At 46.9% G+C, this 23,204-nt stretch overlaps 1 protein-coding gene across 4 annotated transcripts in view; it reads right to left on the reverse strand.

Annotated features, from left to right (window-relative positions):
* The window catches only part of RUNX1 (RUNX family transcription factor 1), a 153,684-nt gene that overhangs the window by 69,966 nt on the left and 60,514 nt on the right, over positions 1 to 23,204 (reverse strand). For all 4 annotated transcript variants that reach the window (XM_031612470.2, XM_031612467.2, XM_090122291.1 and 1 more), the window contains one exon: positions 194 to 447. In XM_031612470.2, the coding sequence (XP_031468330.2) occupies positions 194 to 447 (254 nt within the window). The remainder of the gene's footprint in view (positions 1 to 193; positions 448 to 23,204) is intronic.

A 23,204-nucleotide genomic window follows, 5' to 3' on the forward strand; every position in this document is an offset into this window, starting at 1 on the left:
CCGCGGGGCAGCGGCTGGGGCAGAGCTCCCCGGGTCGGTCGGGTCGAGCTGTGCGCGGCGGCCCCGTGTTCCCCACCGCGGGGTCGCCTCCTGCCCGCCCTCCCCATCCCAGCTCTTTTCCCTTCCGTTCCCTTCCCTTCTTTCTCCCCGTCCCGTCCCCTGCCCTTCCCGCCCGCCCCCGGTGCGGCCGTACCTTGAAGGCGATGGGCAGCGTCTTGTTGCAGCGCCAGTGGGTGGGCAGCACGGAGCAGAGGAAGTTGGGGCTGTCGGTGCGCACCAGTTCCCCGGGGTGGTCCGCCAGGACCTCCACCATGCTGCGGTCGGCGGCGCGCAGCTTCCCCGCCAGCGCTCCGCTGTGCTCGGCGCCGGGCAGCGGCAGCGGCTCGCTCATCTTCCCCGGGCTCAGCGCGGTGGAGGGCGGCGTGAAGCGGCGGCTGGTGCTGGTATCTACGGGGATACGCATCACAACAAGCCTGTTGAGTGAGGGACCTCCGAGGGCTTGGGGCAAAACAGCGAAACGAAAGGAACTCTTCGGCGAGCCGCTCTCTGGAGAGCGACATACACGGGCGCGGGGCGGGCAGCCGGGGGCAACTCGTTTGGATGCCTGTGCCCGCTGGTTGTTTGTAGCAGGACGCGGGGGCGGCTCCGCGGGGCCGAACGGGGCGCGCCGCGCTCCGAGGGGCGCTCAGGGTTCCGCCGGGCACAGCTGCGCGCACGGCCCCGGACGCGCGCACACACGCGCACCGCGCGTCATAAAGTATTGACGGCGCGATCCGCCGGGGCTTTAAACACGGCGGGGATCCATCAGTGCTCTACGGCCCGGCTGGTATTTTTTTTTTTAGTTTTTTTTTTTAAGATTTTTTTTTTTTTAAGCAGCCTCGAAAATCAGCTTCGGTCATTTAGTTCGCGTCGCTCTACGAGGGCTCATGGCCTCGCCATAATTCCCGCCAAAAGAAAAAGAAAAAGAATAATAAAAAGAAAAGCTCAGTGCATGGCTTGAGATGTCCCTCTTTGGGTCTGTCTTTGGGACAGCGCTCTGCGTAAAGCCGCGGCCGATGGCTGAGGCCACCCCCGGGTGCCGGTGCGGCTGCGGGCGCTCTGCGGTCGGCGTGCGCCACAGCGCTCCCTCTCTCTCACTCCCGTTCCCCTCAGCACTCAAACCCACACTGAAACAACTTCGTCACTCGTTGCCAACTTGGTTTTGTTTTTTGGTTTTTTGGTTTTGTTTTGCTTTGTTTTGTTGTTTTTTGTTTTTTTGGTTTTTTTCCCCTTCGGTATCTGAGGCGGTCTTCCTTTCGCTCGGCCGCAGGAGAAGCTGCTTAACACGATGTCAACCGCAGCAGGTGGAGCCCCGCCTCGGGCAGCATGGCTCTTCCCTCCGCCGCCTGCAGCACGGGGGTCGGCGGGAGAACAGCGCGCAGAACCCGCCCAGAGCCACGCAGAGCCGCGCGGGCACCCCGCAGCCAGCCGGCAGCGCTCAGCTCCGTTTCCAACAGCCCCGCGTCGAGTCGCTGCGAGTTTCCCTTCCGCCAAACGGGTGACGGGGGGCAGGGGGGGGGCGGGACGCCGCGCAGACAGCGAAAAGCGGGGATGACCAAACGCAAAGTTCCCAGCCGGGCTCGGCGCTCACAGCCTCCAGCCCGGACGGCCGCGCGGAGAAGAAGACATTTCCACGGCGCGCAGCCCTCGGGTCTTCACGGGAGAACGGCCTTCCTGCCCGCCCGCCCGCCGGCCGCACACCGCGCAGGGCCCCGCCGCGCTCCCCTCGGCGCTCCGCTCGGCGCCCGCCGCCGCTGGGATGAATGGAGGCGGCCGGCAGCGCGTCGGCTGCGGCGGGCGGAGTGCGGAGGAATGTCATCCCCCCGGCTGCTTTGCATACGGGGAGGGCGCCGGCCAATCACAGCCCTTTCCGGGAGCAGCCAGGGCGCGGCCGCGGGCCAGGGGCTCCTGGAATTGGCGCGCCCGCCGCCGCCGCCGCTACTGTGCGGGCAGCGGTTCCGCGTGCGGCTGCGGTTGCCGCTCGGGACGCGGTTCGTCCGCCGAGGGCTGAGCCTCGAGCGCCGGCCCGGCCGCCCCGGGGCGGTCCCGCAGCGCGGGGCTGGAGGTCCCCGAGGGAGCCGCCGCGGCCGGGCTTCCCGCACGCGGCGGGCAGCAGCGGGGCCGGCGGCGGTGTGCCGGGTGGAGGCGTGGCTGCCCGTGCGGGCTGGATTTGGGCTCCCTCCTTTTTTTTTTTTTTTCAGTGTTGGTGCTGGAGTTCCCCGTCCCGAGAGCCGAGCCGCGCCCCTGCGGTTCCTCCGCCTCATTTCCCACCCCCGGCGACCCCCTCCCCGCGGTCGCCTCGGGGCCCGCACTCAACAGCCGCGGCGAGCGGGGACCCCCTCGGGCCCGGCGGCGGGGAGGCGGGCGCCGAGCCCCAGGACGACCGCCGCTGCAGCTCCACCGCGGGCCCGGCAGAGGGGGCGCGCCGCCCGCCGACGGCGCTCCGACGGCCGCGGAGGAGCTCCGGGGAGCGGCTGCGGGACGGGCGCCGCCGCGGGGAGGACGGGGGGAGGGCAGAGCCGGCGGCCGCCTGGAAACTGTGCGGGGTGGGAGAAGTGCCGGGTTCTGCTGCGGGGTAGGACAGCGTGCAGAAGGGAAAACACCGGCTCCGTGCGACCCGATCCGGCGGCTTCCGCTCGAACACCGGGTCCGTGGTACCCGCTGACCGCGGCATCTCCTAACCGTGGTGTGTCTGTGCCCGCCCGTGCTGTTCGTTCTCTATAAACCCGTCCCGCACGGCTGTTTCCCTCTCCCTGTCTCTCCCTGTCGCGTTGTTCTTTATATGAACCTATCCCGAATTAAAATTGCCGTGGAGATGTTTTTGAAGGAAGAGGAAAAAATACAAAACAACAAAACAACTACACAGGCGAAGCGCTGTTACAGCACAGCTTAAAGCCACCTGTGGCCGGTCGCTTTTTACGGCCATTACCGAGATCACAGCGGCTCTGTTAGCTATGTGCGCCCATCGCGTAACACGTTAAAATGCGCACAGAGCGTTTGAGTTTTCTTTTTTTTTTCTTTTTGTCTTTTTTTTCTTTCTTTCTTTCTTTCTTTTTTTTTTTTTTTTTTTTTCTGTTTCTCCTCTCCCAGCCACGAAGTAGGCAGCTTTCTATATTTCAATGAACTCCGGTGGATGGATAGCACCCTCTCTTCACCTCAACTCCTCTGTATAAGCGCAAACTAAACCCAGTTCACAGAAAGGCAAAATAAACACTCGCGAACGACCAGAAAAAAAGATACAAAACGCCGCTATTTAACAGAAGTCGGGCAAAATACGCCACGCTTCCCGCTCCCTATTACCGGGCACCAGCATGGAGGCCGGCTGAAGGGCTGATCCTGGCAGCAGGTGACGGTGTTCCTACAGGTCGAGCAGTGAATTGTACCTATCCGTTAGCACCGACCGCACACGGGGGGGTTCTAAATGCTTTTAGCCAGCACAATCTACCGCTTTCCTTATAATTTTCATAGAATCATAGAATGACCTGGGTTGAAAAGGACCACAGTGATCATCTATTTCAACCCCCCTGCTGTGTGCAGGGTTGCCAACCACCAGACCAGGCTGCACAGAGCCACATCCAGCCTGGATTTAGTTTTACATGTCAAAGGGAGGGACTCTTGCAGGGGTTTGCCGTCCCCTACTGCCGTGCTTTGGGTGCACTTTGGGAGAACTGCTGAGTGAAGCAGCGGGAGCACCCACGATTATTAGGCAAAGGAAGGCAGCGAGGGACGGCACTGGAAGTCAGTGTTCCTCCCTCCCGCTGCGGCTTTTAGCGTGCCCGACGCCCCGGCTCACGCTCGGACAGCCGCTCCTTTGTGCCAGCATCCCTTTGAAGCGTGAATCGCAACTGGAGTCAGAGCTTGACCCGTTCGCATGCAGCACCGCTTCCATTTGGATGCTGACAGCAGTTTTTTATAGCCATAAGCAAACCGCAACGGAATCTCTATCTGCCACGCGTTGCCTCTGTCGTGCGGGGTGCACAGACCACAAAGCACCGAAGTTTTTATGTCATATGGTTAAGCAAAAGCTTCGGAAATTGGAGATGGGGAGCAACATCTTTGGGATGAATTTTCTACACACCGAATTGCAAAGGGAGACTGAGAGCCTGAGTGCTCTGTGAGTCCGTGCTGAAAAGGAAACCCTCTGCAGGCAAACGGGCAGGGGGGACGCTGGTGGAAAATAGGTTGGATTTGTGCGGGGAGAGAGTAAACGTGACCGAGGAAAGGGACAAAACATTTTGTTAAAGAGCCGCAGACCGTAACAGCAAGTGCATGCTGTGTAAGCACAACCCAGAGAACTGGCCACAGACCCTGACTGTGCAACCTCTTAGGAAAACATCCCCGACCTCTTCTTAGCCACTCTTCTGCTGCATGAAAATCTTGGCGAATGCCATTAGGTACTCAGTGGGCTTAGCCTGGCATTACTCAGTGGGTCATTTCCTCCCTCTCACACCCAAATTAATTTAATCATAGAATCACAGAACGGCCTGGGTTGAAAAGGACCACAATGATCGTCAAGTTTCAACCCCTCTGCTATGTGCATGGTCACTAGTCATCAGAGCAGGCTGCCCAGAGCCACATCCAGCCTGCCCTTGTATGCCTCCAGGGATGGGGCATCCACAGCCTCCTTGGGCAACCTGTTCCAATGTGTCATCACCCTCTGTGTGAAAATACATGTATTAAGGCCGTCCTGAAAATATTTATGATGATGTGAGTGTGCCTTACTTGTAGTGGCAATGAATCAGTAGGTTAATGCTTGTAAATAAGATTTGTAGGATCAGGCTTCTGAACTGCCCCTGCAAGTATTTATTGCACAACAGTTACCATCGTGGGTAATTCCACTGACTGACATGAAAGCAATGACTACGGCGATGCATTAAATTATTTTAAATCATGTCACATTATTCCAGTGCACAGAGCAAAGCAGCTGCCTGTAAGTAAAAAGATGAGGTCGGTGCTCCTTATTTCCTGCACTCATCTCTCACACAAGTAAATCTGAATGTTTCACCCCAGCACATGAAGCATACATATGATGCCACCAAGAGTGAGGTGTGAGATGCCAGCACCGTGCTGAGGAGCTTGGCTCTGTGGGCCAGCACTGCACAGGTGCATGATGTGTGACCTCTCTCCATCTCAGGGAGGGAAGTGCCTGAGCCCATCCGGCAGTCTCCTCTTTCAGCTTTGTTAGTTGATACGAGAATATTTGCTCTGGAAAAGGGGAAACGGCTGCAACTCAGCTTTATGCTAAACAGAGGGGTTGGGATGAATGACAGTATACCATGTATCCATTCAGTCTGGGAGTCTAACTGCCTGCAACCCAACTTGAACACTGGAAAAGTTCTCAAGGACTCTCTATCCTCCTCAGAACATCCTGGTGGTTACAGTGCTCGCAGAAGTTGTGAGCCATTTCGCATTCAGAATGGACTGAACATTCCACAGTCTTGTCACTCTAAATATTTTAGAGGGTGGACAGAGATGGAATGGGTCGAGTCCTTGTTCAAGATGAATGTGCAAAAGATAATCAACCACCACTTCCATTCATAAAAGACAGCTATGCTGTCAGAAGTAAATTGTTCCTTTGTAGATGTGCAGCATGGTCCATAAACCCACTTTGAAACATGTCTTTAGTTCACTTCCATGTTTTATCAGTCATTTTATAGTTGGATTTTTGAGTGGTTCTGTGTGGAGTCAGGAGTTGGACTCAGTGATCCTTAAGGGTCCCTTCCAACTCAGGATATTCTATGATTCTATGACTCCCATTCTGAGTATGTGGGGACATGGACTTACATAAAAGGGAGTTGCCTTTCACTGTTTTACCTCCTTGGACCTTCAGAAACAGTAGTACAGAGAGCTGCACCTCTCTGAACTCAACCTGTCAGCTGGTGAAGGCAATGGGCAGGGGGCAGGGACTCCTGGAGAAGGACACCTTTCAGGAGAGGCTAAACTGTGAATCTGCATCCAGCATTAACCCCAGCTTTGCAGGCCTGTGGGTGGCTGCAGATCCTCCTAGGGCTGTTCTGGGTGAACAAATGAGGCACAGCAGCACCCAAGAATGAGCTCAGACCTAGCAGAGCCCCAGAAGGATGGGCAGTGGGCGATGATTTGGCCAACTCTACTCACTAACACAGATGTTATCTCAGTGCACAGAGGCATAGGGTCACAGCTGCATGACCAAAGGAGCATCCCACCAGTGCCACCACCCTCGGAGGCTTCTCTCCATCTCACCTTATTTCCTCCTTCCCCATTTCCCCAAGGGGAAGATTAATAATTGTGATGAAGTTACTGCAGCAGCTGATGTCAGTGCTCCTTCTGTCTTATAGCCAGGCCAGCTCAGCTTTGCTGGGAAGTTTCAAAACTTTTTGGCCTTAGAAGTCCTTACTAGATCAGGGCCAATAAGCCAGCTTGCTGTCTTCACTCAGAGAAGCTGTGGATACCCCATCCCTGGAGGTGTTCAAGGCTGGGTTGGATGGAGCCATCAACAGCCTGAGCTGGTGCCTGCTCATGGCAGGGTATTTAAGGTTCCTTTCAACCCCAGCCATTCTGTGATTCTAGGATTCAATGAACTTCACTCCTTTCTCTTGTGCAGCAGTTGGCAAACTTACAAGTAGGAGTGGGGACTGTGTTAAAGTTTCCACTACAAAAATATCTTTCAGTGGTTTGCCTTGGGTACCTTCCCCATACCTGTGGACTGGGTGTGTGAAATGCATGACTCTGCCATTAGGAGCCATCTCATTTCACCTTCCTCAGAATGAAAGCTGCTTACACAGTGCAATGGTGCACGGTAGACAGGAGAGCCTCCCTGAGGTGCAGAAGCAGAGGGTCACATCAGAGCTGAGGGAGCAGGCTGGCTTATTTTCCCAGAGCTTGAATTCCAGTGAGAACAACGGGTTTAGTCCTGGCCACAGTGTTATTGGCTATATATCAGTGAATGAGGGAGATTACAGAGAAGGGCAACTGCTTTGATTAAAGGTCTGGAAGGAACTACCTATAAGGAAAGATTAAAGGAATTAAATACATACATATAATTTGGGGCAAAAGGGAAGCCAAGGGGACAGCATGACTGCGGTTTACAAGTACATGAAAGACAACTATAAAGAGGAAGGGGAGGAACTGTTTTCATTACTTAAAAACGATAAGACAAGAAATAACAGATGCCAACTGAAGTAAAACAAGTTCAGTTTTAAGAGCAGGGGCAACGTTGATCACAAGATCAAATAGGCAGGAGAAAACGCTCCCAGGGAAGAGGCAGAATCAACATCACTTGAACTTTTCAAGTCAGAGCTTGACAAGCACCTTGAAGGGGAAAGTTTAAGAAATAGTAGAAATGAAGCCAAGAAGCGCAGGGATGTACTGCCTGACCTAAAAGCCCAAATGATTTTGAGGCCGTTCTAGAGGGCTTCTAAAAACAAACACGAACTCAGAGCTTTGGGATGATTTCTTTCTCTGCATAGTTCAAAATTAAAAGAGGGGTGGGGGAAGAGAAAGGCTATGTGAGGAAAATTAGTCACTTAATATGATTCTACTGTGGCTAATCCCTAAAGGAGAAGCCAATTACTTGAAGTAGTTGGGAGTATGGGGTGGAGAAGGGAATGGAAATTGTTGAAAAGCCGCCATGTGGTATAAGTACTTGTTGGTGTGGAGACTTAAAAAATACACATTGTGTGCCATTATACCATGCTCATTACATGTCGAGATTAATGCAGATAACATCACCCACACCTTGTATTTTCTGTAGCATTTTATATACTCAGGTTCACATCATAACAACCTCCAGCACTAATTGTAACATTTGGGCTTTTGATCTTCTGCCCTGGTAGGAACACTATGGATGCCTTGTACCAGCAAATGGAAAAAATAATAGGAAAAAAAAAAAAAAACAAAACCCAAAAAACCAACCTCCAGCTCTCTTTTGTTCCAGGACACTTAAAAGGAGCAGTAAATCTAACCCACAGGACAGCAGGGAACAGCCCTACCATGAGGAGGATACTATTGATGGCACAGAATTAATGTAATTGTTATATTCCCCACACCTGTCCCTCTGAAGGAAAGGGCATGCCTATGGGGCAGCATCACTGCTGGGCTGTCAGCATGGCCCGGATGCTCCAGACAGCCGGGCTGGTATCAGAGAGGCCCTGTTGATGTTTTGATTGATGCTGAGCAGGTAAAGTTTCCCCTCCTGTGCCCCAGACTTTCTTCCTGCAATTAGTGGTGACTGACCAGACAGAATCAGGCCGCTGAACGTGTTCAATGTAGGGGAAAAAAAATGCATTACAGGTACTGTACTGTGTAACAGGGAAAATGTAGTGGTGGTATGAATGCTGGTGCAGACAGTGTGGTGTGGGTCTGCCTTGCTCAGGGTTGGTTTGCTTCATTTTCAGTCAAAACTGAGAAGGAATGATACATGGTTGCCAAAGTTCCTATAGGGAAGTTCCTATAGAATTTCTGGCATGTAACAGAGAGGAAGATGCTTCCAAAGGAGGCTCCTTCCTCCCAGGTTTGCCAGAAGGAAAGCTGCACTCTTTCAACACTTTGACTTTGGATTGGAGTGAAAAAACATAGAAACAAGGATAACTGCTTCCTTTTTCTTCTTCCTACATTACTTTCACCATTTAGAGACTGTGACAGGCTTGAATGTTGAAACAGGAAGGCAAAAAGAAAATAATGACATTATTCCCAGCACGACAGTGCAGCACTTGTGTCAGTGGGTGGTATTATTGACAAAGGCATTCAGTGAAGGAATGGATTCTCTGTTCCTCCTATTTCTGTTTTTAAGGGCCGGGACAGGTCGTCCCTCTCCCTGTTTCCCCTTGAAGAACCCTTCAAGGCTGGTGGAATAACTGCTGAGAGCTCATGAAGCTCCTCGTCCCAGGTGAGTAGGAGTATTAAATCCCAGGCACCTTATTTCTGTCTCTCTTTATTTGTCTATAAATTGTTCCTCATCTGAGACCAGGCTTCTGCCAGTGTCTGTCTCCAACCCGAGGGCTGGTCTTAGGGCTGGATGGTGTGGGTGCCTTCAGCCAGCAGCTGTGCTGTCCCCTGTGTCACTGACCTTATATTTGCAGTGAACACACAGCAACGCCTTCATGCAGAAAAGGATTTGGCTTACAGGGGGATCCTGCCTGGGACTTTCACTGCAACATCACTCAAGGACAGAGGAAGGAAAGGCTGGCTGAAACGCCAAGGCACTATTAACCACGCGCAGCACCGCTAATGCACTCTCGCAGCCACAGACGAAGCCACAAGTTAATCTCATAAATTGTTTCTCCTCCACTTAACATCCCACCTGCGACTGCCTCCACCCATGCTGTGCAGGTCTGGGCTTGGGCACACCGTGTTTCAGCAGCTGCGTGCCCAGCAGGGAGCACCCGCACGGTGCTGTCAGATGAATGGGATGGGCTGGTGAGGGAGACAAGGCTGCAAGCTCTTTAGATACAGACATGGATGACAGCAATAGGAAAAAAATATTTGGAAAAAATGATTTTGAGCCTGATTAGCAATAAAACCTGGAGTCTGTACATGACAAGTGCAGTTAGATATCCCACCCTGCTCTAACACTTGATGTGACAAACTCCACAGTCACAAGCAGGACCCCCCAGAACTCCCCAGAGCCAAAGCCACCAGCACCACTCTGGGCTTATTTCTTGTCACACTCTTAGTATGTTGACCTCCCCTAAGTTTTATTTTTATTAGTTGAGGAACAATAACATTTTCCAAACTGTTTCATTCTATTTTTTGTGTATTTTCCCAAATTGCTTTGTTTTGGTATTACAATTAAAATCTACAATTTGGTTGTTTCAGGAGACTCAGGGTGACACAAGCGCTTGCAAAGGTGTGATGGAAGGAATGGGCACTGCTGAGGGAAAGGCAACGTTTCCCAGACTGTCAGTCTGGCACCTCTCACCTGCAGTCATAGCATCATAGAATCATAGAAGGTTGGAAAAGACCTCTATTGTCACCCAGCCCAACCACCAGCCCACCCCCACCATGCCCACTGCCCACGTCCCTCAGTGCCACATCCACACGGCTCCTGAACACCTCCAGGGACAGTGATGCACCACCTCCCTGGGCAGCCTGTGCCACTGCCTCAACACTCATACCGAGAAGAAATCCTCCCTAATATCCAAACTGAACTTTCCCTGGCACAACTTAAGGCCATTACCACTAATCAAGTCATTGGATTTGAAACACATGTAAATAATTGCTACAAAGGTAGTACTTGGTTTTAATAGAAATTGCTGCTGCTCCTCTTGGGTGGTTTTTTTTCTTAAGCATTTTTAATTTACCAGGTATGTCATTTACAGCTTTCATCTCAACCACAGATCTCCCCCAGGTCATAACAAGGCACAACTTCATATCAAAGCCTCCATGCTCACCTGCCTGAGATGAGATCTGTGCATAAGCAAGGGAGCAGCTTGTGCTGTGGAGAGAGGGAGGGAGCAGCCAAAATCAGCCTGCATAGACACTAAGAAATCCACTGCAGCCATTCAGCGGGGCGCAGGAAGATGCCAGGTGCTTAGGATGGAGTGTAAGGCCTCTGCCTTAAGCAGCAGGAGAGGTGGTTTGGTCCCCTGTGTGTCTCTAGCTCTGTCCTCAGAGGCACAATCTGGATTTGGACTCTTCGGTCCTATATACATCAGACAGGGAGGTGGGGTGAGGGTAGTGATCAAGCAGGGCTTAGCAGAGCCCCCAATCTCCCATCTCCCCAAGCTGCAAAGTCCTCCCCAGTGATGGGCCTGTGCTTACTTAGCTGTAGTTGCAAGGCCCCTGCTTGTGGCAGGGAAGGTGAGAAGAAAAGCTGCAGATCCAGGCAAACATCAGTCTCACTGCAAACCTGCCCTGAAATATACCTTACAGAATACTTAAGAGCAAGAAATATTCTTTCCAAGGCAGAAGGATGTAATAAATGACTCCCTGAACACCAGCTACCAAACACAATGCTTTTAAAAGGAAATATGTTGTAAAGTGAGCAAAGCTTTGCAAGATTAGTTTATAGTCATATTCCTCTGCTGCTTTCCAGCTACAGATGTTGCCCATGATGTGCTGTCTGTAAATTGGTGAGTTCATTTTAAAGACAACAGGCTATTTTAATCTATTTTTCCTCTATTTCATTTGCACAATTAGGAAATCAGGGATTGTAAATTCTTTAGTTTTGGCAACAGATAGAAGTAGCAATATATTTAAGCCTTTCTTAGCTAAGACAATGCATTCTTACATTATTTTTAGGTGTGAAGTAATGCCACTAAATCAAGTATACACAGGACAATCTTAAGCAAAAATAGTTGCTCTTTTGGTTTACGCACTACAGAAACCACTACAAACGCACTACAGTATCAAAAGGGAGTTTTCTTCAGTGTCCTGCAGAGCAAGAATTATATGCGTCTGTTTAGAAGCAAGTCTTAAATACAGCATTTTTTTCTAACTTTTATTAGAACTGTCTTTATGTACTGCTGCTACACAATGCTCAAACACCAACTAAGACTTAAGATGCTGCTTCCTAAACACTTGTGTCATGTTCTCAATGGAGCCACAGGAAAATAGACCACAGCAGGGTCTGTACCGGTGGTCAACTGGCTACATTATTTAATTTCTTTGGATGCAAAGTCATCTTTGGATTTCTGATGGGAACATTTTTACTCCATCACGATTTCTGAGGGATTAAAAAAGCACGTAGCATATGGGTCAATCCCTTAGTTTGCACAAAACAGCATCACTGCTGACCACAACTAACACTTTGACTCAAGCCAACTGACAACATCTCTTTACACTACCTTGTCCTCCGTGACCACTTTGCTTCTGTAGGGCTGCAAAGTACAGAGCAGTAGGTGCCATCTGACAGCTGTCACCTCGTGCCCCACGCCCTCCTGCCTCCACCTCCATCCTGAACATCTCAATGAAAACTGTTCTGAAGTACTTCCTCTGAAGAAACCAGTTCAGTTAAAGAGGCTTGCAACATGTCTAACAGACCAGTGAAAGCTCCCGTACAAATCCAACTGTCTCCTGGAAATTAATGCACACGCATGCACACAGTGATGGATTTCCTTACTTCACTCCAACAAAACTATATTGCCTTAAATATTTTCTCCGCCAAATACTTCTTATTACTTTACAATCAAGATTTGTATTGCATTGCAATGAAAAGAAAAAAAGAATAATGAAAAGGAAGATAAAGAACTCTTTACCAAAAAAGCCAGGGGCTGCTCTGTTTTTCCTCATCAGGTACATGGTCCAGGAGAGAGAAGACACACCAAAGTGCCCGTGGTTCATGTTTAAGTCTATATGAGAGCCGGGCAGTGGCCAGACACTGCAGAAGATGAGCACAAACTAAACAAGATGAGGGGAGAGCTCTTCCTTTTCACTCCACTCCTTCTCTGCCCTAGAGATCATTATTTAACATGAGCAAATTGAAAAATGACATGCAGCCATACTTAGAATGTGTACTTTTTTTTTTTTTTTTTTCCCACTAACCAAACTCACATGAGACCTCCCGTCCTTTTCTCTCTCTCTCTCTTTTTCTTTGCCTCGGGCATTTATAGACTAGTAATTTTCATTTAGCTTCTCATATGATTTTTCTCTGCCCAATTAGAGTGGAAGCACATGAAGATTTAAGAGCACAGTTTTGCTGTTAGAAACCAGGTTGTGATGCTTCAGTGGGCTGCTCTCCTGTTGTTTCAGCTGATGTCCTGTATGTCAAAGGTATGAGAGTCTACTATCAGTAAATAGAATGATGATATTGGTAATGATTCAGACTTCTGCTCGTGGTGTTTTACAATCACTAGCAACAGACAGTGGTACCATGAGAATCTCCCTGATTACAAAAAGGAGATATTTCTTTTCAGTAAATACACGGGACAGTTTTTGCTCAACTTCTATACATGGGAATGATGGTACTGCTGTCCCCAGCATGGATAAGTGTATGAGAAACAATGACACATGTCAGCCGCTCTGCTCTAACGAGTCAGCAAATGTGAAACAGTATCTGCTAAGCATGAATTTCTTCCCGTAGGTGAAGTGATTTGCATCTTGGTTCTCTAGCATTTAAGAGGAAATAATCTTTCCTAGGAATGTATAAATAGCTATGTACTCCTTAAAAGCCTGCCACATTTGTCACCAAGTGAGAAATTCAGCAATTTTATTAAGTGCACTGAAAGAGATGAATGGTTGTATGGATGAATGGATGGATAGATATGTAGAGAGATTCTCAAAAATTTACACCAGATCCAAAGTTTAGTCCAGTTGTCTTCCAAAGCATACCAAAGTGCTGCAGTCCCTGGGAGACAAGGAGTTGGGAACCATGCAGACCTCAGTGTGCAATGCAGATTTACCAAGCAGCCCTTGTGGTGCAGTGCTGTAGAAATCCTACACATGCAGTGATTCCCATGGCAACATCCCCCCTATTTTTTTCAGTGAAAGGAAAGAAGAGTTGGCATTTGGCAGTGTGGTTAGTGATGATGGCATGGTGGTGATGGCTGGCCTAGATGATCATAGAGGTCTTCTCCAACCTTGATGATTGATGATTCTAAGAAATGTTTTTTCTTCAACTTTTGTAATCCATTTCTCCTTAGAAAATTGTGAGGTGCTTATAGACAGAGATAAGAAGCACAATCAAATAGTGGCAATTGCACCTGGGTAGACAGTAAGAAATGTTACTGAAATGTACAGCTGCCAATGTGATGCATTTTGTGTTTTCCAGATTCCACGATGGGATGTTTCTAATGAAATCAGGCAATGTGTGTGGAAACAAAAGGCTGTGAGATTTACTGGGGATTTGCTGCTGGCCAACTTTCATGTTTTCAAGCAGAGGCCACTGTTAAGGTTTTAAACATTACATTTGCACTCATCAGAACATGGCCACAAACCTATAGGCCCTACAAACACTTCAATATGTATAACGTTGCCTATGAAGAAAATACTTTAGCTGATAGATAGATATGCTTAAACTGTTCTAGGGATGGCTAAAACTGTATGTCTGTGAGAGCAAGTTCTAATTCCTTGGGATCACACAGAACCTTGCAGTACAGCCTTTGTAAAAGGAATAGTGAAATAAAATTGTACTTCTGGGAAAGCCTAATCTAGAAAGCGTTTAGGGCTGTTGGTCCATCAGTACTGTATGTGAAAACAAGCAGCACGCCACTGTGCTTTCTTATGAGTTTTGTCTCGTTAAAAAGAGAGAGACCCACACCAGAAATGTAGTCCTTTTTCCAAGGACAATAAGGGAAAGAGAAAAAAAGCAAAAAAAACAAAAAAAAACCACACCAAACCACAAAAAGCCCTGTGCTCTGGAATGAAGCAGCACAATCTCAACCACTGCAGCAGCTGTTGCAGAACCATGGGTTATGACATTGTTCAACCGCCACAGGAGGACTGGGAGAGACCTCAGGCAAGTGTTTCATCAGTTGCAAGGCAAGGTGTTTCCTGGGCTTTGCTGACAGTGGTTCGGCAAAAATGCAATAGCCCCTCTGTGACGGGCCAGATAAAGCACCCTGCATGCCACTATCTAAGATGCTAACTACACTGAGGAGGTTCCTTCTTTCCATCCCTCCATCCCGCACTAGATTTGAGCTTTTGAAATGTACAGACCTTTAGTCCCCAACTCTCTCATGACTTTTTATTATCAGTTTTCACCTTCCTTTTCCTATTGCATTTTGGCCATCTATCAGAGCGTGAGCACCTTGTGGACATTTACATAAAGATAACAAATGATGGAGTTATGCAAAATATCTATAGTTGACATGAGAAAGGATGGATTTCCTGGGAAAGCTAAAACAGAGGCCTGGGATGGATTTGCGTTTCATACTTTTCTTCCCTAATATAGTACTTCAGCTGATAGAGAAGTGAGAAGGTTGTGAAAGATTTCCTTTACCTCTTATTTTAATTTGGCATTGGTAAAGCTAGCAGTCTTCAGGGACTGCTTTTTACTCACAACACAAAGATGGCCTAATGAACGTGCAGACAAAATACCAGCTGTTTTTTTATTGTACCAACTGCACTCCCTGTCCAACTGACCACTTCTCAGCTGTATGACAGAGGGTTAGCCTGAAGTGGGGGACAGAGGAGAGGTAATGAGAGCAAGAGAAGCAGTATGCTTCATTTGCACTTAATGTTAATAGGAAAACCTTTGCTTCACCAAACATGGAAGACGGGGATGCTGTAAAGAGAGTGGGTTCCCACATGTGCCGCTGATCTCTTCATGCACCTTGCAAGTCTTTGATAACACAAGTGTATCTGTTACCTATAGACATGATTCTGTATTACAAGCCGTGGGAAAGGGACACAATGGGATGTTTCTTTCCCATCTCAAGATCCAACTCTGTCAGTTTCATTTTTTTGGACTGTGCAGGAAGATTACCCAATAAACACGGAGAGCTTTGCTTTATGAACAGAAGTATTTTTAGGGTTCTCAGAATGGAGCTAAATGACTGACATATTTTAAAATGCATAACGCAGACCAAAAAAAAAAAAAAAAAGATATGAAAAGAAAAAAGAGGCAAGTAAGAATGAAACAGGATGGAGCACACGTCCTGTTTTCAACATACAACACCATCTTTAACTTGCTCTGAAGCATGACATCCTCTCTGCAGAGTGGTTAGCAAGCCCCTGCTGAAGAAGGTTGTTTTTCTTGAAGCAGAATGGCACGATTTTGCCTGTGTATCCAAGGGAACTGCCAAACTAGTGGATAAGGGTGGATTTCACTGAAGAACTCACATGGCTACTGAGAAAATTCAAATGCCAGTTCTTTCTGGATAAGGATAATATTTATGTGCACTTTCACCATGCTGAAGCTGGATGTATTCTGCAATGAAACCAAACCTAGTGAGACTTTTGGAACAACAGCTAAGATTTCATTTGTTTTGGACCTGCCTAACAGACATTTGAAAGCTGTCAAAGCAGCATGTTTATCCTTTTTTTTTTTTTTTTTTTTTTGATGCGAGCAATTCTTCCATCGCAGCCTCTCTTAAATGAGATTGCAGAGTTGTGAAGTGCTTACTTCTAGAAAAACACAGGCCTCTGCAAACAGGGAATACATTTACCAGCAGTAAGACCAGTGCTTGGTGGCAGAACAGTGAGTGCTGTCCCACACCAGCAACCAGCACCAGGTCTGCTCAGCCGTGGCCACAACAGCAGGGTCATTGCAGACCCTGCTCAGCTCCTAGGGTTGTTCCAGGGAGCATTGTGGTGGTTCGTCCAGGTGCAATGCCAGCATGGTGAGTTGGTGCCATGGCCCAACACCAACTCTTTATCCACTCCGTGTGCTTGGGCCTATGTCCTGCTGTGTCTGCACAAGGTGTATCTACACTGCCCAGCAGTTTCTGTCTCTCGTCTGCTAAAAGCTACCCTACGCTGTAATTACTTTCATGGGAAGAGGTGAGACTGACATTAACTCCTCCACCCTGATCCACCATCCATGTGGTGTAGACAAAACTGAAATTCATTAAGACACGTTCTCTCAGCCAGAAGTGCTGCAGAACCAATGCTCAGCTTCCCTTCTTTCCCTGGTGTTTTACCAATGGAGAAAACAGCCCTTGGACTCTGACAGCTGTAAACTGATGCAGTCTGAAATACCAAAGTGCGTGCAACACAAGGCATGTGCACCATGGTACAGCCCAAATGCTGACATGACAAAAAAGTCCATACCTAGAAGCCTAGCAGATTGATCAGCCTCTGGTTTGACCAGACATCTTCCAACTCAGGAGCTGAGGGGTGTTTTCTGGTCAAAATCAGTACACATGATTTTGTCAAAAGCTTTAGTTTTGAGGAATTAATATTTTCTTAAAACAAAACAAAACAAAAAAACACCAAAAAACAACAGCAACAAAAAAAAGCACCCTACTATTTCTCATTAGGGTGGTGAGGCACAGGAACAGGTTGCCCAGAGAGATGGTGGATGCCCCATCCCTGAAGACACTCAAAGTCTGGCTGGACTGGGGCTCTGAGGATGGAGCTGTAGGTGTCCTTGCTCATTGCAGGAGAGTTGGACCAGATGGCCTTTAAGGGTCTCTTCCAACTCAATTAGATTCCTGATTCTATGATTCTATGATCTTAACCAGAAAAACAGATGTAATCAGAAAAGTCAAAGAAGCACCACTGACTGTTCCGACAGGTACAGGTCATGAGTCTAGGAGCCAACTGTGAGACTTCTCCAGTGCTAGCCAATTGCCTGGAAATCACCAAACTCAGAGTCTTTGTAACTTAGGTCTTCAAAGCAAGAATCCCTATGGGGCAGGCAGACAAGGGAAAAAGACACCACAGAGATGTCACACCTTGTTGGCTTTCAGATAAATGTATTTTCCAGATCTCCATGTAGTATTGGTCAGGCCTCAGGTGCTACTGGAGATCTGTTTTAAGACCAGAAAACCCTGTCTGAGCACAGTAATGCTCCTTGCCTACATTCCAGCTGTTTCTGCAGCTCCTGTCAGGAGGAGGATAAGAAAGAGGAGGAGGAGGAGAGCAAGGTGTGTCCTTCACACACTCAGAAGAGATGCATGTGCTCATGGTCAAACTGAACCACAAGCGACCGTCACCTGGAACACGGTGCCACTTCACAGAGCAGGGTTGGTTGGCAGCCCTCTGGTGTGCTTGCACCAGCTAGGCCTACTCAAACATGCCAGACCCTCCTCTGTGGGGCTTCCTCTCCACAACAGAGAAAATCATAAGCCCGAGCCAAATTCCACCTCACAGTCACCTCTCCATCTTCTCTGATTTATTCATCCATGTAGTATCTCCAACAGACCAAGGCATGAAGAAAGCAGAAAGCTTCACGACAGGGTCCCACTCAGGACGTGTTTCCCTTCAGCATGCCAGAGGAGAGTCCCAGGCAAAAATCTATAACAGACAGTGACATGGGAGGCACAGTCTGAGCAGGTCCCTTGGTGAAGGTCCCTGCAGAAGTAGACAGAAAGTCCTTCCTGCCCTTCTCATGCTGTTCTGCTCACTGTGTCTGTGCCATTATTCTCATCTGGATGTTGTTGCAGCTCCATGGAAGGGACGGGTTATCGGTCAGTCTTCTCAGCCATAACATTGCAGACTCTGGTGTCTGTGCTTTGGGAGTCAGCATCCTTCCAGTTTCATGCCCTCCACCACTCTTTTGGTTCCTGTTGCATAGCCAATAATGTTGATTAGGCTTCAGGGCAGAAGCAGCATTTTGCACTTTCTTCTAAGACAGGGTTTCAATTGCGGAGAAAACTCAACCTTGCTTTCTTTAATAATTCACATGGCAGTATTGTGTGGATACTCTTAACTGCTACTTAAAAGTAATTAATTGATTTTCTGACATATCAGTTAACAATGTATTGCACTGACATGAAGTTGTGATTCTGCTGTTGATTGGGCTGGATGACTAGATGCATCATACTCAGTTCAGTAGCTGAGCTTAAAAGACTAAATATATTCTGCTATAAAAGGAAAGGCATTTTACATGTAGTGTTGTCTAAAACTTGAATCCATATGCTGCCTCCAGTGCTGTCAGAGTAAAGTATTGCATTGTTATTTACAGTGGACCAATAGTATTTAAATTTAGAACATCCGGTAGGTATGAAAACACAGCTCCTGTCAGCTGGAGACAATGGCACTGAGCCACAGGATGAGTGCAGTCTGTAGAAGTGTGCCATGTGCCCAGGTGTGGTTGAGCTAAGAGGTCACCAGAGCATCTCCTGACCCCGTAATAAGTTGCCTATTCTGTTTGTAAACTCATGAGCACTACAGACATGTATATGGATGGATCTGGAGCAGAAAGGCAAAAAACCAGAACCTTTTTCTGAAGACTGACAGTGTTTTATACAGCATTTTATCTTTACAGTAAGTCACCAGTTCTAACAAACTCCAGGGCTGGGTGGCTACAACAGGTTAAATAAACTACTGCAGTCAAAACGTTCAAAACAGACATATTCTGTGAGATAACTAAACAAAAGAAGTCCAGCTCTTACTGACTAAAGGATTTGTGAGCATTTATTATGCTCCATACTCAAAGATTTAGAAATCTACTGTTTAATTACTTAGGCTTGAAAACTGTGGCACGGGTAGACAGTGCTTGGAGGAACTACTAGAGATATTTTCATTCATTATAGAGAATATGAGCTTTCTTGCTGGTGACCTCTGCTTTGACTTAGGTAATTCCATCGCAGATAACTCAAAAGTCAAATCCTTGACTTTTGTATGTTCCAAAATGCATCACATGTTGAACACCCTTTTGCTTCTCTTCTGAAAGAGTCTTTTTTTCCCTTCTTTCGCTTGCTACAAAAAAAGCTAAGAAGAAGCAGCAGATAAAGCACAAAACAGTTTTCTTCCAAACATCTTTTTTTTATAGATATTTTATGGATGTAGTATGTTAAAACTGTGGAAAGTAATAGGTGCCTTTATTGCATCCGCTGCAAAAATTGGAAAAAAACAAGAAGCCTTCTGGTGCACAAACCCTTCTTTAGCTATTTATACCCATATTTATGTCAAGAAAATCTTCCATTTTTATCTTTTATTTGTCAAGAATATGAGAACATTGTTGATACCCACTCATTCTTGTCACAAAATCTAGAAGCTGTTACAGGAAATTAATTTCACCAAGACCAGCCTGTTTGTGTGACTGCAGTATTAGCTGACTTAACTTAGCACAAAACGGAGTCCCACACTGTGAAATGATATTAACACTCAGAATAATTTATCATCAATCCCTTTCTGAGATTTGGCCATCAAAAGTACCAGTTCTCGCTTATTTCAGCTTTAGAAGATGAGAGCACAAGAACCAGGGTGGATTCAGTAGTGAGTATGTTGTGAGGCGTTTAGGTTCGGAATAAATGAGTTTCGATGAAGAAGAGCAGTCGTGAATTATTAACGGTCCCCTCTGCTGATGGGAGAAAGCATCAAGATTTTGCTGAAGTCACGGATTGATTTTCTGACACAACAATTGAAAGGAGGCGAGAGCAGCCACTCGGAGGGTGGTGTCAGATATACGATCTGCTGTTAAATGGCATTCCTCCTCTTGCCTTGCCAGTGCTGCTTGGCTCCATTGATCATGCTGTATTATATCGCCCACACTAATACTTACTGGGAAGAAAGAGTCGGACTAGTAGGCAACAAACTGTGGGGCTGCAGGATGAGTAAAGGAAAATGGACTGAGGAAATCCTGCTTTATAGGGCAGGAGAAAAGGCCAGAATCTTCTTTTGCCCGCTAACCTAATGCACATTTAAGTTAGGGAGGTATTTCATGAATTCACGCCTGTTTTTCAGTATGTTTTGCTCAAGAAATTGGAAGTCTACACATGCATTTCAGTTATTTTCAGAATGAAATTTTTAATCAAATATTTTTGCCTGAAATAACACTTCACTCTCAACTTTGTTTTGAAATTGTTCTAAAAGCCTTGGCAGCTGAAGCCTTTGATCTGAGGGGTTTTGCTTGGTTCTAGAATAATTTTTCAAAGCAGTTTGCCAAAATTCTTAATGATTTGCTGTGAGCCAACTCAGAACAGAGCATTTCCTGAGGTTTTCCAGTTTTTTTTTTCCTTCTATACAGCTAGCACTAGCAGAGCAGCTCCAGTCATTTTATCTCAAAGCAATTTACCCTTCTGCGATACCCAATTTTGTACGTTCCTCTCACCACCCGTCAGCCAGAACAGGGGTGCTGAGCATAACTGGTCTTGTTCTTTCAAAGTGCCGCTTTCTTCTCTCCTCTTAAATTATAAGTGTAAAGAGAGGGGCTTCCTTGCCAGCCTAAGCAACAGCCAGAATGAAAACTGAGCACCTTTGAAGCCTTTACCTCGGTTTATTATTTCAAACACATAACTCATAGAAAGACATACAGAAATTCTTTCACTCCACATCAACACAAGTAACAAAAGCTGAAATGCTTTTTTATTATGTCACTGCATATGGGAGAAACTACATACCCCTTTTCTACCTCTCTGTCCAAGAGCTGGGATGATAAGGCCCTGCTTTAGCCTCTGGAGACTGCAGTGACATGCTTTTTCTCTTTCTCTTTCTCTTTCTCTTTCTCTTTCTCTTTCTCTTTCTCTTTCTTTCTTTCTTTCTCTTTCTCCTCTCCTCTCCTCTCCTCTCCTCTCCTCTCCTCTCCTCTCCTCTCCTCTCCTCTCCTCTCCTCTCCTCTCCTCTCCTCTCCTCTCCTCTCCTCTCCTCTCCTCTCCTCTCCTCTCCTCTCCTCTCCTCTTTTTTCTTTTTTTCCTAAACATAAATGAAAAAATGTAAATGTACCCTTCACAATTTTTTAAGCACAGTACATTGCAAAGCAGAAGGTGAAGAGATTATAGATAAATGGGAAAGTTGCTGAACAATGTCAATTTTTAGATAACAGCCAACACTCCAGATTCAGTATATTCATCTTTGAATTGCTCCAGTTTCCTATGGGGCTTCTCTTAAAGAGGTTACTGTTTGACATCTTCTTGGTGGTTTTACATCACATCAGTCAATGACAGGCAAAAGTTACTAACTTTTGGTGGATGCACTTGAGATGATGATCCATACTGGAGTTAATCCTAAATTTTTCAGTGCAGCACTTTTTTCTATCAATGATTTATTAAGTTCAATCTTCTTGTGGCAGAAAGGATCTGTTTCAGTCAATCTTCTTTGAAATATTTTGAAAATAATCTGAAATTTTAATACTTGTCTATATGCTTCCTTATTTCTAAAGAAAAGAAAAATTCTTTCTGGTTGGGAATATTTTTAAATGAGGTTCACAATGATATTTTCTGTGGTTAAACATTAAAAACAGTACATAAGTAAGAGTGGCACCTCATATTTATCTTTATTTTCTGAAATATTTCACCAGAAATTTCATTTCATTGGAAATGACATGTCTGGGTAGAAATGTGGAGCAAGAGACTTTTTCCTTAGCGGTGCCCTACACATCTCAACTGCCTACAGAGTTGTGCTGAAATGTGATACCATGTAGGGTGATGTGAATGGAGGCACTGACTCCTATGGGCAAGTGGCTGAGGAGCCCTGTTGGAAACTGGAGGGATGCTGCCAACTGCTTTGTGTGGGAAGGGATTTGCTGAGCCCAGCCCCAGGACAGCAGTTTCAGACAATGGTAAGCTTATCTGCAGCATGGGCAGCTGGGGATTTTGGCACTATTGTGGTGAAAGATAAGGACAAGACAGAGCCAGGCAATAAAAGTGAAGATGGTCAGAAAAACAGTTTGCAGCACATTGGAGGAATCAGTTACTGCTGACTTTATAAAGAAGTCTGCTCTCTATGAGCAATGCAATGACAGATACCTGAGTGCTGAATGAAAGATGAATGACCCCATGCAGAATTTTTGGAAGTGTGCTGTTGAACTCCAGCAACAACAGCTGCACAATGAGGAAGAGGCAGACTGCTTGGTGTTCTCATCTTGCGGACGAGCTGCCTGTAGAAGGGTGTATTTGGTGGTCTTTGCTCAGATTGTGGTGGTTTGTACTTTACCACACATTTGGCTCCTTTCCAGTGGAGCCAAAGTACTGAAGAAAATCATTTAGGAATTAGTGTGGTGATAGCAATATTTCCTCCTCCAATTGGGTGGTCCACTTTATAGCCCAAGTGAAATTAGAGCCAGGAAGTGACAGGTATTCCCGAGGCTGAAGCTTGATAGTGCCGAACAGAAAATTCAGACAGATGTGTTGCAGAATTCCCAGGAAGACAGAGGCTGGAGTTTGCAGTCACATACAGAGCAAGGAGGAGAGGAAGCAGAGAGGAATATTGCACAAAAAAAAAAAATCAGGATGCTGACATGTGTATCCATAGCATTTCTGCCTGTTTTCCTCAGTGAGAATAACCATGCAAAATCCAGCAGAGGCTGGGGCATAGAAAAACATTACTCAGTTTTTTTCTTGCTGCATTTTTTCTGATACAAATCTAGCAGGGAATGGTGTTCTTTCTTTTACCTTGCTTGTTTCTGTGGAAGTATGGTGAAGTACCACCTTCACAGCAAGTGATGGTGGTGGTGGCCTTGGGTGAGGGTTCCCATGGCCACGGTGTGCTGAGCACATCTCTGTAAAACAGAGTATGCACAAGCAACTGTAGCTTTTCCAGGTTATACATAGCAGGGAGCTTCCCACAGTTTTCCATGTAAATACTCCTAACTTATGCATTGCTGGAAGTCAGTACGAAAAGCTCTATAGTGAGTCTTTCCTTCTTGAGCACAGCACTGTGTAGTCTGTCAACAAGGCAGCAGCGCAGTCAAAAGCAGGATA

Source organism: Phasianus colchicus, chromosome 1, assembly GCF_987193195.1.
Source record: "Phasianus colchicus chromosome 1, bPhaCol1.hap1.1, whole genome shotgun sequence".
NCBI classification, from domain to species: domain Eukaryota; kingdom Metazoa; phylum Chordata; class Aves; order Galliformes; family Phasianidae; genus Phasianus; species Phasianus colchicus.